Raw genomic sequence first — 19096 nt, forward strand, 5'->3', positions numbered from 1 at the left:
ATAAAAGGATCATACACCATGATCAAGTGGCATTTATCCCAGGGATGCAAGGATTTTTCAATATCCACAAATCAGTCAGTATGACACACCACATCAACAAATTGAAGAATAAAAACCATGATCATCTCAATAGATGCAGAAAAAGCTTTTGACAAAATTCAACACCCATTTATGATAAAAACTCTCCAGAAGTGGGCACAGAGGGAATATACTTCAACATAATAAAGGCCATACTTGAAAAACCTACAGCTAACATCATACTCAATGGTGAAAAGCTGAAAGCACTTCCTCTAAGATCAGGAACAAGACAAGGATGTCCACTCTTGCCACTTTTATTCAACATAGTTTTGGAAGTGCTAGTCACAGCAATCAGAGAAGAAAAAGAAATAAAAGAAATCCAAATTGGAAAAGAAGTAGTAAAACTGTCACTGCAAATTACTTAATATTGGGTTGGCCAAAAAGTTCATTCAGGTTTTTCTGTAACATCTTAAGGAAAAATCTGAACAAACTTTTTGGCCAACCCAATATTATTCACAGAAAATCTTAAAGATGCTACCAGAAAACTAGTAGAGGTCATCAATGAATTCGGTACAGTTGCAGGATACAAAATTAATACACAGAAATCTGTTGCATTTCTACACACTAACAACAAAAGATCAGAAAGAGAAATTAAAGAAACAATCACATCAAAAAGAATAATTCCTAGGTTTATTCATACCTAGGAATGAACCTACCTAAGGAGACAAAAGACCTGTACTCCAAAAACTATAAAATGCTGATGAAAGAAATTAAAGATGACACAAAGAGATGAAAAGATATACCGTGTTCTTGGATTGGAAAAATCAATATTGTCAGAATGAGTATAATACCCAAGGCACTCTACAGATTCAATGCAATCCCTATCAAATTACCAATGGCATTTTTCACAGAACCAGAACAAAAAATCTTAAAATTTGTATGGAGACACAAAAGACCCTGAACAGCCAAAGCAATCTTGAGAAAGAAAAACAGAGCTGACTTCGAAGCTACAGTAATCAAAACAGTATGGAACTGGCACAAAAACCAAAATACAGATCAATGGAGCAGGATAGAAAGCCCAGAAAAAAACCCATGCACCTATGGTCAATTAATCTACAACAAAAGAGACAAGAATATACAATGGAGGAAAGACAATCTCTTCAATAAATGGTGCTGGGAAAACTGGACAGCTATGTGTAAAAAATGAAATTAGAACATTCTTTAACACCATACACAAAAATAAGCTCAAAATGGATTAAAGACCTAAATGTAAGATCAGATACAATAAAACTCTTAGAAAATTCTCTGACATAAACTGCAGCAATATCTTTTCCAAGCCATATGCTAGAGTAATGGAAATAAAAACAAAAATAAACAAATGGGACCTAATTAAACTTAAAAGCTTTTGCACAGCAAAGGAAACCATAAACAAAATGTAAAGACAACCCACAGAATGGGAGAAAATATTTGCAAACGATGTGACCCACAAGGGATTAATCTCCAAAATTTACAAACAGTTCATCCGGCTCAGTATCAAAAAAACAAATAACCCAACCAAGAAATGGGCAGAAGACCTAAATAGACATTTCCCCAAAGAAGACATACAGATGGCCAAGAGGCACATGAAAAGCTGCTCAACATCGCTAATTATTAGAGAAATGCAAATCAAAACTACAATGAGATATCACCTCACACCAGTCACAATGGCCATCATCAAAAAGTCTACAAACAATAAATGCTGGATAGGGTGCAGAGAAAAGGGAACCCTCCTACACTGTTGGTGTAGAATGTAAATTGGTACAGTCACCATGGAGAATAGTATGGAGGTTCCTTAAGAAACCAAAAATAGAGCTACCATATGATCTAGCAATCCCACTCCTGGGCATATATCCAGAAAAAAACATGGTTCAAAAGGATACATGCACCTCAGTGTTCACTGCAGCACTGTTTACAGTAGCCAAGACACGGAAGCAACCTAAATGTCCATCGACGGATGGATGGATAAGGAAGATGTGTTACATATATACAATGGAATATTACTCAGCCATTAAAAAGAATGAAATAATGCCAACCTCAACAACATGGATGGATCTGGAGATCACCATACTAAGTAAGGTAAGTCAGACAAATATCATATGATATCGCTTATATGCAGAATCTAAAAAAAAAAAAAGATACAAATGAACTTACTTACAAAACAGAAATAGATTTCATAGACTTAGAGGACAAACTTATGGTTACCGGGGAGAAGGGTGGAGGGGAGGGACAGATTGGGAGCTTGGGATTGACATGTACACTGCTGTATTCAGAACAGATAACCAACAAGGACCTACTGCATAGCAGAGGGAATGCTGCTCAATATTCTGTAATAACCTAAATGGGGAAAGAATTTGAAAAAGAATAGATACATGTAAATGTATAACTGAATAGCTTTGCTGTACACCTGAAACTAACACAACATTGTTCATCAACTATGCTCCAATATAAAATAAAAATTTTAAAACAACCCATTAAAGTGTACACTTTAAATGGATGAACTGTATGGTATATGATTTAGATCTCAATAAAGAATAAAGTTGTCTAGACATTAAAAAGATCCTTAGAAAAGGAGGATAATGCTTCTTCTGTTCAGGCTCCCTACCTGCTCCCCACTCCCTCCAAAAAAAAAAGTTAAAGTAAATTCACAAAGAATTAGAAGTGCAACAAACAATTTCAGCAAGTCTTAATCTCTTCAGTGATAGCCAGATCAAATCTAAAACACTGTCTTCAGTTTTTCCATTACACTTTAAGGGAGGCACTGACAAACTACAGCTTGTTCTGGATGGCTTTCTCAAATCCAATTATCCTGACTAAATCACTGGTCTGAATAAATTAATGAAATAACTAAATTTAAAAGTTATAAATAACATATATAACAAATGATCTAATTCTACCCTTTTGAGAATGTAATATACTTTATTAGGACACACAACTGACCTTTGGATTACATCTTTTTAGCAATATCTGACACCTTCCCAAACCACTGTCCTTTATAAAGGTATTCTGGAAACAGAAAGAGTAACCTGAAGTCCATTTTATTAAAAACTGTCCCCCAAATTGTGGCAAGGACCATGCCTGCTTTATTTACCATTAATTTCCAGGTCCTACCATATTAAATGACACATAGTATATACTCAACAAATATTCACTAGTTATTTTTTAAGCACTTCTAAATTCTTGACTTAATGATAGAGGAGAAAAGAATGTTTTAAACTAAGTATTAAAAAGTACCCTATTTACATTTCATTTTTTTCTGCTAAAAAATGTCAAGACTTAATATCACTTTGCTTCCAATTTAAGTGAACTATAAAAATTTGCACTCAATGCCAGGTGGCTAAGTGAAAGTCTGACCAGAATATAAATGTCACTTCACCTCACAAAGTGCAACTCAAATATTTTTCGTCTGACTATGCTCTTAGTTATTTATAAAAGAGGGAAAGATAAGATACAACTTTACAGAAAAGAAAAATATCTTAACTTACTTTTTAAATTACTGTCTTTTAAGAAACAAGTTAAAGTAAGACTGAATTACTCAAATTATTTTTTTTCCTCTACAAAATTATGCTATGAGAGTTATTTTCAAAGTGAACTGTTCAGAAATAGATTCAATTTTGAAAATGCTTTCAGGGATCTTCCTCGATTTCATCAGGAAAAAATGGAATCCTTTGTTGGCGACATCTTCTCAGTATTCTAAACAGCAACTGCTTATAAATCAAAACCATGAGGATTAGTGACTCCTTTTGCTCATGGAGTTAGGTCTCTCATTTATGTCATACACACTTAGAAAGATACTGAGGCTGCAGAAGGAACCAATGCTGATCAAAGTTTAAATACAGCTATTAGGTCAACAGAGGGTAGACTTTTGTATTGAACACCAATAAAGGGCTGAATGTTAGAACTGCCTGAAGAATGGGGAAAACGCAGGTTTTGCCAATGTATATTCACTATACATTCAGTCTGTTACTCTCTTACTCTTTCCATTACCCATTCTTTCATTTAGTCACTAAATCGCACATTCATTCCTTCACTCAACTATTTAAGGAATATGTCTGGTTGGGTCTATTGTGGTAGGTGGTAGCGATATAAGATTAAACATGAACAGTCTCTGCCCTTAAGTAAGTTATAATCTATTGAGAAATACAGATAGTACATACACAAACAATGATAATATAGTGTAAAAAGCTATGATAGAAGTTTAGGCAACATATAGGAGGAGCACATGGGAGATCATAGAGGACTCCAGGAAGGAAAAAAATCCAAGCTCTATCAGCTCAACCAGCCTTCCTCCCTAAATGGATTACCCTAAATTTAAAATTTAGGCTTCCTTCTTAACGTTCATTTAATCTCCCTCGGAAGGTAAAAAAAGATTAGGGTACTTAACATTTACCACAGTGACCAGGTAGGAGTGGAAAGAAGGGGCAGCAAGGGCTAGTCTCCTTTAAACTGCTGCCCAATTGTCTAGTATTGTGGATGTTTTCCCAGCTGGGTAAAGGTAATTTAATTCTCCTTACTCTCAAAGAATAGTATTTTAAAACTTTAAACTCTTAAAACATCTAGAAAAGAAATAAATGGGTCTCTTCTCCTAGCTTTTCTTTTGTCATTTTCTTCCTAATGTAGGCTGAGTCACAAGCAGGTGTTTCTTAGGAAACTCATTAGGGAAGCATACTTAGGCAGACTTTTGATTAGCAAGCTTCTTTACCTGCCTGTTTGTCTTCCCAACCAACAACCAACAATCTTTCACCGAAAAATCCAAAAGGAGTTCATATATAGGACTCAACTGTCATTATTTCATTGAGGCTTTTCCTTTGCAGGTGTTAAATCTCACTTTCAATCTCACGTTTAGTCTCTGCAGATACCAACATAAACCATAACCAAAGGAAACAAAAATTCTGTTCCACCTCCTCCTAATAAAAATTGAGAAAAAAAAATATATATAAAAGTTCATGGTGAGAGAACAATTAAATGATCAAAAGTCATATACCTACAAGCCATATAGAAAAAAATATTTTCAAACATTTTAATGTCAGTTCCTAGGTGGCCAGTGCTAAGATGTTATTCCATCATATTTTTAATAAACGCAGCAATACAAACTAAAACCAAATGTGAAGTCATTATGCTGTAGATCTTAAACTTACACAGTGCTGTATGTCAATGATATCTCAATAAAACTGGAAAAAAAATTTTTTTAAATGTGAGAACAAAATCAAGAAAGTCAAAACTAAGGCGAGGAGTAGAAAGAACACAATGCCTGGTTGTCAGGAGGCCCATCACCATGTAGTTTTAGGACCTTAGATAAATCACAACTCAGCTGAGCTTTAGGTTTTACATCTCTAAATTGACAGAACTAAACTAATTGAGTATGATTCCCATGCAGAAAAGGCAATTTCAATGTAGTGGGCAATAGACTGTAAGATGATGGAAGGTGCAAATGGAAACTAGCCAACTCCCAGCAAAAAGCAGGATATACAGTCATACAACACAAGGATACAAATTCTGCTAACAACCTGAACTAGTTTGGAGCAATCTTCCTTAGTCAAGCCTCCAGATGAAAATGCAATCCCCAGCCAACACTTAGATTTGCAATCTTGGGAGATCCTGAGCAAAGGAACCAGTTAAACTGTGCCCAAAATCCTGACTGTGAGATAATAAATACGTATTGTTTTAAGAAAGTTTGTGGTAATCTGTTACATGGCAATATAAAACTAATATAAGTAGACAATGCAATCATTCATTTTTTCACTCTGACCATCAGTGTCAGATGTATCAATGTGTTCTTGATAAACGAAATACATGGATATCAAAACTTTGTTTTAATCACTAGTTTTAATCTCGTAGACTCTCATTCATCTTCAGCCAAACTGAGTTTCTAAAAAGTGTAACATACCCCTGGAGTTTCTATTCATTCTCATAATCAATCATTCTCTCCCTCTCTCTCTGTTATTCCTTCTTTGCTCCCTCCATTCCTCCTTTCCTGTTTTTTTTTTTCCTTAACAAAAGCTTCATTTCAAGGATCACCTCTTTTTAAAATACTTTGTCAGTGCTCCCATTAAACTTTTATATGCCTCTATAATAATATTCCTCAGTTAAGGTATTACAATGGAAAGGGGAATGAGAATCTTTGACTCCTTTTCCTTTTTTGACTGATAGCGGTAAAGTTTCTCTTTTTAAGAAATAAGTATGGAAAGACAGAAATAATCTGTTATTATTCCACCTGCTGTCTAGCCAGTTGTAATTAATGTAATAAATTCATCTGAGTCATTTCACATTTGCGTGTGTGTACTACATAAACAGTAAATAATATCAGGAAATAGGGAACAACTATTATCAATTAATTGAACTATGCAGTCCTTTAAAATTATTATAGCTATTACTACCAATACCTATCTAATTGAGATGATATGGGAAGGCAAGCAAAATGTTCTGCTTTAAAATAATAACAATTCTTGACAATGTATACATTTGTCCTTAAATTAACAGCTGAGACTGAATACACTACACATCTCTTAGTTTTATCACTCTTTTTCTGGAACTATCTTCTCTCTCATTTAATTAGGATATTCCACCATTCTGACCACAGGCATCTCTCCCATGACTGGTAAGTAAAGATAGCCTATACCCCTGGCCACAGTGATTGGCGGAGGTTTGGACACATGACCAGATTAACAAAATCAGAATTATTCCATGAGATTTTATGTTTTAGAGATGAAGTGAAGAGAGATCATGAAGCTAGAAGGAAGGGAATTAGAGTAAGTTATCAGCCATCTTGCCCATTTCATGGAGAAAGCCTGACTGCTGTAAGTGAGAATAAAGCCAAGAAAAACCAAAAGAGATGATGACGGAAAGTGAGAGAAACAAAACCAGTTGCACAAACTCTCTAATTCTCTTCTTTGAGGCTCCCACCCTTGATCTGGTTTCTGAAACTCTTTCTTGATTCCTTGAGAAGTACTCCTTAGTTACATATGCCAATCAAATCACAAATTAGCTTCTGAAGCTAGTTTGACTTAGGTTTCTGTACGCTGAAAATGAAAGAATCAACTAATTAAAATACATTATTTATTTCATTAAAAAATTCTAATACTGGATTGGTCATCTATATGCCTCAGGCAGACAACTCAGATATTATCCATCTTCAATCATATGTTCCTTTTTTTTTTTTTTTTTTTTTTTTTTTGCGGTACGCGGGCCTCTCACCGCTGCGGCCTCTCCCGTTGCGGAGCACAGGCTCCAGACGCGCAGGCTCAGCGGCCATGGCTCACGGGCCCAGCCGCTCCGCGGCATGTGGGATCTTCCCGGACCGGGGCACGAACCTGTGTCCCCTGCATCGGCAGGCGGACTCTCAACCACTGCGCCACCAGGGAAGCCCCATATGTTCCTTAATTACAAGAACAATGTCAATTAAACCTAATTGCTGAAGGATGTAAGATGAATATCTACTAGTGTTTTGATTAAATAAATTTTTAAACAAATGAACCCATAAAAACTGCAACATACATTCCCAGGAATGTACGGAATGATGAAAATGAGAGAAAGTCTTCTAAAAGTAAAGTATAATCCAAAGTCTTTGGATTTGCAGTTCTGACATAGAGCACAGTACCATAATACCTTAGCACCAGCCTAGATTAAGCTGTACTGTCCAAATATATACTTTACAGTCTAATAACCATATAATCCAAAAAGGAACCTGATTAAAAATGATAAAAACTTACAGTTAGAGATGTTACTACAGACAAGACAGCTTTGGTATCTGTCTTAGATCTAGCAGAACTATTGGCAGCAGAGCAAAATGAATGATCAATAATGTTTAAAATGCTGTCCTTGGAAAAATCATTTCCACATCAAATGAAATTTATCTTAAGAGAAACAAAGGATAACAATATAAAAACTCTTATATTTTGTTTAATAATTAAAGGTCTCTTGGGACTTCCCTGGTGGCGCAGTGGTTAATCATCCGCCTGCCAACGCAGGGGACATGGGTTCAAGCCCTGATCCGGGAAGATCCAGCATGCCACAGACAACTAAGCCTGTGCGCCACAACTAATAAGTCCGCGCACCACAACTACTGCATCCTGCGTGCCTAGAGCCAGTGCTCCACAACAAGAGAAGCCACCGCAATGAGAAGCCCATGCACCACAACGAAGAGTAGCTCTCGCTCGCCAAAACTAGAGAAAGCCCACATGCAGCAACAAAGACCCAATGCAGCCAAAAATAAAATAATTTTTAAAAAAAACCTAAAGAGAAATATTTTTTAAATATCTTAAAGGTCTCAAAGATACTCTAAAATTGAAATTTAATAAGCAAGCCATAAAAAACATTAAAATTGAAATGTAATCAAAAAGCCGTAAAAAACATTAACTAAAATCATCTACCTGAAGTATGAGAATGTACAGCTCTACGGAAAATAACCACTTCAAAAACCAGTTTATCTTCTGTTGACTGGCATTTTTAAGAAATTCAGTTCACCACGGCAACCTGTCTTAACACCAGCAGATAAGTACAGGCTATATTTAGATATGATTGCTTTCCAGATGGCAATCCTGCCTTTCCTTCATATTTAATGTCATGATCCAAGGGACCAAAATATCATTCAATCAGATTGTAGTGTGAAGACAAGTATACATACTCAGGGGGATGAGGCTGTGTTTCAGGACCATGAAAAGAATAGCTTCCACCAAAGGTGGTAAAATTTGTAAAGAAGCACATAAAGGTAAATAAAATGTTCATGTCTAAGAAATTTACAATCAGATACAACTATTTTGTCCAATTTTATCTTTGTTCTTAAACATTAAATGCCATTATCAAACACTAATGATCTATACTATCAAAATACATTTCAACTAGCAGGTTTTTGTTATTATTTAATTAGTATGCTGCATTTCCAATCAGGCACCTTCTAACTAAAAAAGAAAATTATTTTTTACCCAAAAGCAATCCTTTACAGATTAGGTATAACAAAGAGAAGTATTAATACAAGACAAGTAATACAATACATAACAAGGAAGATTAATTGATTAAAATGATACTGTTATGAAATTACCCTGGATGTATTTGTACTTTATAATCTTTGTAATGACAGTGAAAAGAATTTCTATTTTACTAAGTAACACAGTTTACTTCACAAGGTACCAAAGTATCATAATAATCAGACAGAGTACCTTTTATTTTTCTTTACTCTCTAGATGAGCTGCATCAAAATTATTAAAGATAAAAGAAGTGAAGTTCAATTAAAAATACCAAGAACACATCACCTCACACCCATTAGGATGGCTACTATATTAAAAAACAAAAACCAACAGAAAATGAGTGTTGGTGAGGAAGTGGAGAAATTGGAACACTTATGCACTGTTGGCAGGAATATAAAATGGTGCAATCACTATGGAAAACACTATGGAAGTTCTTCAAAAACTTAAAAACAGAATTACCATATGATACAGCAATTCTGCTTCTGGGTATATATCCAAAAGAATTGAAACCAGGGTCTCAAGGACATATTGGCACACCCATGTTTAGAGCGGCATTATTCACAACAGCCAAAAGGTAGATGCATCTCAGTGCCCATCAATGGATGAATAAGTAATTGTGCTAACTGAAATAAACCAATCACAAAAAGACAAATATTGCATGATTCCACTTATGAGATTCCTAGAGTATTCCAAAACTACTGAAACAGAAAGAATGGTAGTTGCCAGAGGCTGGGAGGAGGGGAATACAGGGAGTTATTGTTTAATCGGTATAAAGTTACAGTTCTCCAAGATGAAAAAGTCTAGGGATAGGCTGCAACAGTGTGTATATACTTAACATTACTGAACTGTACACTTATAAATGGTAAAATTGGTTAAAACAGTAAATTTTATGTTACACTTATTTTACCACAATTAAAAAAAAAACACCAAGAATATTGACAAGAAGTATTTCCTCATCTGTAATACAATTTATCCAGAATTTATAATTAAGATTTCTTCTATTTTATTGAATCATCCTTTCTTAAAAATCACAAGAGGTCATAATTTGGTAAAATCTTTTTCAAAATCTTAACATGACTGAAGCAATTTAAAATACATTCTGAGTAACAGAAAAACAACAAAGACTGACATAATTGTCATGTTTTGCAAAATTTTCAAGGAATATAAACCTTCCCTATTTGCCCTATAAAGAAAATTACTAATATCCTACATTATGAATTATATTTCTAGTATTCAGAGATGGACAATTCTTCTATGAATTAAATAATTCTTCCTCTGATTTACATATCACATATCTACGATGCACCAAAATTTTTAAGAGCTTTTGCAAATTAAACAAACAAGGCACATCCATCTATACCCCCCCCCCACACACACACACACACAATCAGCATCAACACAATGAGTAGCACAAACAGGTATTCAATTTCTGTTAGTCCTTTACATTCTTATGTTACATTTCCTCTTTTGATTCTTAAACAGCTTTTAATAATTTCTATAAATGAATCTGAGTTCAAATAATTATCTCTGCTAAATAGTTTATAAATAAGCAATAACAAATCTAAAGCATAAATATGCTAATATGTTTTATTTTTCATCTTCAGCAAATAGACAATGGAAATTTGAAAGCATTTTTGAGAATTATCACTATAGAGAACACAACTGATATAACTTAAAGTATGCTATATACAGTATCTCCTGTATGCTATATACAGTATCTCTTTTTCATATAATAGTCATCTCTCCAGCATAGATAACAAGAAAAAGCAAAAATTTTTATGATTTAAATAGCACATAACTCTCCACTTAAAAAGAACAAAAATTAATTATACCATGTTAATAGTTTCTTGTATGTATGAAAATTACGTATCACATTAGATACGTTTCTAACATAACATCAAGTTACATTTGACACTTTTCAATGTGCCATTGAAGACCACAACTAATACAAGAAGTCTCATAAAACAACTCAAATTGACAAATTATACATACAGCAGAGGAAATCATTCTTAAAATGTTTATAATCATAAATAGAAGATAAGTAATTAAAACTGTTAATTGTTTATTTCAAAATTTAACACGCATGCAAATTACTAAGTCAAACAAATCTTTAGGCACATTATTAGCAAAAAGTGAAAGTCAAGTTCCTCTACTTGGTCTTGTACATAACACCTACAAGACTACGACAGAAACAAATATTCTTAGAGTAACTACCCAAAGAAGAGAGCTTGTCATGTATTCTCCTCACCACAACCTTGCCACAAGTCAGATTCTGCTCTCATTATTACAACAAATCAAAAGTTAGTAACAAGATCAGAAAGTCTTGGTTAGGGATTCACAACTTTATTTTTTTTTTCTCCTCCCATGGCATCCCTCCTTCATCATGTTCACACAATATAGCTCACTCAGTTCACTCAAGCCCAATAATTACTTTTACTACAACGATTTTACTAAAAATCTTGGGTTGTGTACTATACACAGTTTAGATAAACTACAGAGGATCTATCACATTATTCCATTAGCTTGCCATAGATATGAGTATAAAGTAGTCACTTTTGGTTCTGCCCTTTTGCTCTCCTCTGTGGCAGTAAACCTCTCAAACTTCATTCATTCATACATATACACACATACAACTCAGTTTTATTACTATACTTTGTCCACAGATATCCCATACCTGCTCATTTATCTGATTAAGACACTCTACACACCATTCTGAGTGACAATATTGATCAGATTAGCCTGGGTTCTTCTCAACCTACTTTTTCCTTCTCTCTTTATTCTGTCTTCCTTTCTCACAGCATTAGTGATTGAAACACAGTGCTTAATTTTTCTTCACACATCAACTCCTTTCAGCATCAGGAGCTCACGTAGGTGAAGCATAATACAAATCTGCCAGGCATATTAACATAGAGCATTCATTCAATACACATATCTTATTCTAATAATATTTTTTATTTGGAACATTTATTAAAATAACATATTATACAATTTTAGCAACCCTTACACTAGTCAGGAGTACTCATCAAATGCCAGTTATTTTTTGAGGGGATTTTTGCAGAAAAGTTATTTCCGAAATATTTTCTACTTAATGTTACAACATAAACAATTCATATAGAACCAAAAAGTAGTGTACATGAACTGATGAACAAACAGTAAAGAATTACATCAAAAATCTAGGAGTCTGCGCCAGACAAGAGGTATGTACAAGGTATGTACTAAGTCAATGTTGCTACAGAATAGTAACTCAAAATAAAATATTTCCCATCATAACAACTGAAAAAAACACATTCGTTTTCCACATCAGACATTTCTTTCCCTACAGAATTTCAGCAAGAAATATATCTTTAAAAAATGAATTACAGTCATTAATAGTACATTTTGACAATTCTTATTAAGAAAAAAGTTCCTTCCAAATCCAAGTGTCAAGGGCAAAGACAAATTCTTGCTCACTGAATTCTTACATTCAAGACTAATGCCAAGAGACTAATGCCAAGTTAAGAGAATGATGTTAAATTAAGATATCTAGCTACTTTAAAACAGAGACTTAGAATTATTTTGTCCACTCAATGCAGTAGTGATCTGAGATAAATTTCTCTTAGAAATTTTCTCTAAGATTAAATTCCTATTTTAGTGATAGGTGACATTATGAATATTATTCTACATTCTAGGAAGAAGTACCAAAGTGTTTCAAAACACTACAACTCATTATTATAATCCAATTTTCAAGTATATTCTCCACAGCTTTTATATTATTGAAGTCCATATAAGCACATTTTTTTCCAAAAACACTGCATTAAAAAGATATATAATCCCACTGTACCAAAAATATACCTTACAAATAATACAATGGAATAATTTATTTTATCCAAATGGGTGACATCTTTCAATGATATTGTAAAGCTTCCCATATCCTCATGCACATGTTATTCAATATTCATTTACTAGGAATATTTATATCCACATAGAACAATTCTATTCTTCATTAAATATTTATAGAACTGAAAGGACAACTTATCAATCTTCCTTTCAATAAAAATCATGGAGAAAGAATACTGACAATCCTTTTGAATGAGGAAAAGAGAGACATTAAAAAAAAAATTAGAGAATTGGGATTGGAAACTCATTTCGAAACTCATTACAATAATGAGTTCATTACAATAACTTCAATATTCAATCATTTTCACCATTCTGTCTTGTAACTCTATTTTTTAATGACTTGGAAAATCATTATGAAATCAATAACCTTCAGGTTCAACACACTCCTGTGTTTTATTCCTCACACAATTTTAAATGAATTACTAGTAAAATCTGGATGAGTATAGATTACATCTGATGTGGAAGAGTAATTTTTTGTTATAATATATTTTACTGAATGCATTAAGTATCATTAAAGAAAGCATCTGCCCACACTCAATTTTCTTTCCCTGCTGCCCAGGGCTTAACTAGTATTGAATGTTTTTTTAATAAAAGGTGATCTTACTGGAAGGATATTTTCCTACAGAAGATAGTATGCATGATTTGCAGTTAATATAAAGCTGAAAAAAATTGATTCATGAAATAGAAATAGAAAGTGACATTATATTCTGATATGAAATATGTTCTGATAAAGAATGGAACTGACTCATGAGCCAGAACATTAAAAATTGAAACCTACAAAACTCTTCAAAAATCTTGTGCTATACATAGTGTTCTAATGTAAAACATCAGAAATACATTCAATACAGTCAAGTATATTGTTATTACAAATAACCGTTTTACATTTGTAATTATACTTACAAATGATTATTATAAATTATTCAAAAAAGCTTAAAATTTATGTAAACAAATTCAATCTTGCCTTCCCAAGCAAAACAACTACTAATCATCTTCCCTGCCTACTATCTACTGCCACATTGGTAAGATATCATCAACCATTAGTAGATACTCTTTGAAAGTCAATCATTAATCACAACTTTATCTCGTCTTCTAAAATCTCCTCAATTTCTAAACAGAAAGTGTTCCATAACTTCACTTCTGTTGAAACTGTTCTATGTGCTTCACTATATGTAACACAAATTGTCAGAAAACAAGAAATTACTCAACCTTAAATCAGTTCTGTTACAACTCTTCTGGAAAAAGTCACACAAATCATAAAGTTTTAATTTACACTTAATACTGAAAACCAAATACTTACAAAGAAGGATCTTGTACAAGATCTTTGAGATTTATCCCACTGCGATCTTCTGCAAGATTCCTGAAGCAACTATCACTCACTAAACAGGAAAAGGGGAAAGAAAAAGAAAATTAATTTTTGTTTACATTTCATTTAAATTATTACTGTCCAAAAGGAATTTTGAAATTAAAATTGGTTCTCTGGATAGGGTTTTTCTAAACATCAAGAATGATCAATTTCTAGGCCTGGTAGATTGAACAGCAAATATTAACATTCAATAACATCAATAATCTAAGCACACAGACTTTATATAAATACAATATATAAAAGAATAAACATACGAGTCTAAATTTTATTTTACTTTTACAAGACTAATTTACCAGTCCATAGTGGCAAGTCACTGCTTCCACAACAACAAGAAAAAAAAAAAAAAAAAAAAGGTAAACTATCCCCCCAAATCATATTTTTAAAGACAATGGAGAACTTTGGATACAAAAAGGATAAACTAGGAGAAAAGTGCTATCTCTTCTTGGGTAAGCTGAGCCTCCTGATTGTTTCATTACTGGGAGGATTTACCATCTAGACGTAAGAACCAGACAGAGGGACACTACCAGGGAAAAGAGAAACCAGCATAGTTTGCGATAGCTCTTGGGCGGGCAATGACAGACTGGAATCCCATGGGACCCACAAGACACAGACAGTTTTCTTCTGGAAGATTTGCTGGGGCCTAGGACTGTACAAGAAGTTCTGGGGGAAGGAGAGGAGAATGGGTCACAGGGCAAATAATGTTTTCTGCAGTGCAGAAGTGATTAGGAGTTAAAGTCACACTACAACAGATGGAGTCTACCACTTTCAGTGCAGAATTTCAATAGGTCTCCCCTCAAGATATTTGCTCTCAATCAAAAGCATCCCACCTTGAGAGGGGAGATGAGTAAAAGGGGGCAGAAGCCAAATGGTAGAGTAAAATCTCCAACAATTTCATAGTACATTAGTACAAAGCCACAGCACAGAGGAATAACTGCAATGCAACAGGTCTAGCCCTTAAGACATTTAAAACCAGAGGCACACTGAGTATATCTAAAGCTGTCACTCAAACCACCCAGCTCAATTTGTGGCTGAGTTGAGACGGTTAACACTTAATCATTTCTTTCTAATATAATATTGAAAGAAAATAACATTTACATCAATTTCTATCCTAGTATAGACAGTATTTGGTATACGATAATAATTACAAAGTACAGGAAAGGGGACAAAATGTGACCAATAAACAGTTGAAAGTATATGCCAACCCACAGATAATACAGAATTAGAAGACAAGGAGTTTAAGAAAACCATAAGTTAAAGAAGATATACAAAAAATGTTCACAGTAGATGAAAGTTCTCACATTTCAATAGAGAATTAAAATCTGTGAAAAAGAATCTAATAGTAATTTTAGAACTGAGAAATACAGTATCTGAAATTAAGAAATCTGTGGGTGGGTTTTTAGCCAACTCAACACAGCAAAACACAGGATTAGTGAACTTGAAGAGAGCATCCAAACTGAAGTAAAAAGAAGAAGAAAAAAAAAAAGAACAGAGCATAAGAGACATGTTGGAATCAAACAGCTAATGTAATTGTAGTTGAGAAGAGAGAGAATGGGGAAGAAGCAATATTTTCAGAAAAAACAGCTGAGAATATTCCAAAACTGATATAATACATTACTCATTGACTCTGGGAATACAGCCAACCCTGTACTGGAAAATGTGAAAGAAAACCACCCTCAGCAAACTGCTGAAAATCAAAGATAAGAAGAAAACCTTAAAAACAGCAAGGGGAAAAAAAGGACACATCACCTTCAAAGGAAAAACAATAAAACTTGCAGCTGAGCGTCCAACATAAACTATGGAATACAGAAGACAATGGAACAATATAGTTAAAATGCTGGGGGAATATCTAGAATCTAAGTCTATACCTTGATAAACTATCCATCCCAAAATTAAAGGTGAAATAAAATTTTACTCATATAAAAGTTTTGTATTTGTAAGCATAAATATTAAGTTATTATTTCCTATTTCAATTTAACAGTTTTATTATGTATCTCTTAGCCATTTTCAATCTTCATAAGGAGCAACAAGAATATAACACTTGCCTTGTCCCTTTCAAAAATCCATTACCTAATATTTTATTCATATTTTATATTCCCTTTTCTTACAGCTCAAAATTATAAGCTCCCTAAATCTGAATCTGCCTCTAATATAAATGAAAAACGTATATAATGATGCATTTAAAGGATCTGAAGTTGAAATCAAGTTTGCAGTTTTATTATTAACTCCAAAAAGGTATCCCCTTTTTTTTTCACAATGAGGTAATTTTGATCAATATATAATTTTCTCTCCATATTTAACAGACACTGATCTCAACCTATTGATTCGAGACAAATTTCCTGCTCTTCATAATTTTAACACAAATGCTCATTACAACATTTCCTAATTAGGGCCAAAAGGAAAAAAATAAAATGTTGCCACACTATAAGGAAAGTTGGTTTCCAGTTGCGTTGAACTAATATTGAAATTATAATATATTATATCATAAAATTTGTTCTCATAAAGTTTCTTGCCCAATTTGGCAAATATGAGAGCTTAGTTAAAACTTCAAGAGCCTGAAAGTTTGGGAGGCTTAATTAAAATAGAATAAAACTTTGCTCCTATAAAGGCTTATTAGTCAGCTAATGAAAATGAATTTTGCTAAAGGAGGCACTTTCTAACGTTCATATCTCATCCAAAGTTTAAGTTTAAAACAGAGCAAGAAATCTAAAGAAATTCAATAGTTTCTTAACAAATATTCTGAAACTCTACCTGCCTAATATATTTATTTTTAATAAAATATATTTAAAATATTTAAATATATTTAAAATATAAAATAAAATATATTTCACCAATGTAACAAATCTTGTTTTTGAATTATAAATAAGAACATGGTAGATTTTAAGAAGCTAGTGAACATACTTTTTTCATGTGTAAATCACACCAAAATCAATCAGTTTGGTCATCATATTTTTTTGTTGTTCTTCCCCCCCCCCCAGTATATGCCAACAAAAGGAATTACTATGCTCTTTGTTCCAAAGATTAATATCACAAAATTAAGAGCTGGTTCTTAGGAACACACATATTTTTCAAAAACTGTCCCTTTCTATGATCACAGTGTGAAAGTTAAAGGTTTAGCGGAAAATGTCATTATGCTGTAATTTTAATATATACCAAAAAATAGGAGCACTTAATTCCTTTTATTTTGAAAATATATCAGATAGTTCAATTAATACCTGATATAAGAAAAATTAGACTAACTCCATAATTCCTGGTTTCATTTTTTTAAGATAAATCTCTATATTTTTTGTTATTCAGATGAAAATCACATAACACAGAATTAACCATTTTAAAGTGCACAATTCTGTGACATTTAGTTCATTCACAATGTTGTGCACCTCCACGTCTATTTCCAAAACATTTTCATCATCCCAAGAGAAGACCTGGTACCCGTTAAGCAGCAAGTCCCCAATCCTCCCTTCCCTTCCCCCAATCACTGGCAACCACCAGTCTGTTTTTGGCCTCTATGGATTTAATAATTCTGGATATTTCATACTAATGGAAGCATACAATATAGGACATTTTGTGTCTGAATTCTTTCACTGAGCATAATGTTTTCAAGGTTCATCCATGTACAGAGAAAAATCATTCCTCTTTATGGCTGAATAATATTCCATTGTATGTATGTACCACTTTTGTTCATCCACTCACCCTTTGTTGGCCATTTGAGCTGTTTCCATCTTTCAGTTATTGTGAAGAGGCTAAGTAAGCACACACGTACAAATATTTGTTTGAGTACCTGTTTTCAACTCTTTGAGGCATATATCCAGAAATGGAATTGCTGGATCATACGGAAATTCCATGTTTAACTTTTTGCCAATTGTTTTCCAAAGCAGCTGCACTATTTTACATTCCACCAACAATGTACAAGGATTCCATTTCCCCACATGCACAGACGTTATTGTCTGTCTTTTTAAATTTAGTCGTAACAGTGGGGTGTGAAGTATTATCTCATTGTGGTTTTGATTATATTTCCCTAATGATAAATGACGTTGAGCATTCTTTAATATACTTGTTGGCCATTTGTATATTTTCTTTGGAGAAATGTCTATTTAAGTTCTTTGCACACTTTTTAATTAGGTTGTTGAGTTGTAAGACGTCTTTATATATTCTGGATACTAGACCCAGACATATGATTTACAAATATCTTCTCCCATTCTGTAGGTTGTCTTTATGCTCTCTAGATGTCTTTTTTTTTTTTTTAATTTATTTATTTATTTATTTATGGCTGTGTTGGGTCTTCGTTTCTGTGCAAGGGCTTTCTCTAGTTCTGGCAAGCAGGGGCCACTCTTCATCGCGGTGCGCAGGCCTCTCACTGTCACGGCCTCTCTTCTTGTGGAGCACAGGCTCCAGACGCACAGGCTCAGTAGTTGTGGCTCACGGGCCCAGTTGTTCCACGGCATGTGGGATCTTCCCAGACCAGGGCTCGAACCCGTATCCCCTTCATTGGCAGGCAGATTCTCAACCACTGCACCACCAGGGAAGCCCTCTCTAGATGTCTTTTAATGCACAACAGTTTTTAATTTTGAGGAAGTTCAATTTGTCTATTTTTTCTTTGGTAGTTTGTGCTTTTGGTATCATATTTAAGAAACCATTGCCAAATCCTAGGTCATGAAGAACTTCCCCTATGTTTTCTTGTAAGAATTTCAAAATTTTAACTGTTATATTTAGGTCTTTTATTCATTTTGACTTAATGTTTGTACATGGTGTGAAAGTAAGAGTCTAGCTTCATTCTTTTACGTGTGGGTATCTAGTTGTTCCAGCACCATTTACTAAAGAGGCTGTTCTTTCCCCATTGAATGGC

General features: G+C 33.7%; 1 protein-coding gene across 13 annotated transcripts in view; it reads right to left on the reverse strand.

Annotated features, from left to right (window-relative positions):
* GPHN (gephyrin) overlaps positions 1-19096 on the reverse strand; it is a 617199-nt gene that overhangs the window by 489106 nt on the left and 108997 nt on the right. For all 13 annotated transcript variants that reach the window (XR_013827354.1, XR_013827355.1, XM_079915075.1 and 10 more), the window contains exon 2: positions 14191-14269. Coding sequence is in view for 11 of the 13 variants with exons in the window: in XM_079915075.1 (XP_079771201.1) it covers positions 14191-14269 (79 nt within the window). In the remaining 2 variants the exon portion in view is untranslated. The remainder of the gene's footprint in view (positions 1-14190; positions 14270-19096) is intronic.

This window comes from Stenella coeruleoalba, assembly GCF_951394435.1.
Source record: "Stenella coeruleoalba genome assembly, chromosome: 2".
NCBI classification, from domain to species: domain Eukaryota; kingdom Metazoa; phylum Chordata; class Mammalia; order Artiodactyla; family Delphinidae; genus Stenella; species Stenella coeruleoalba.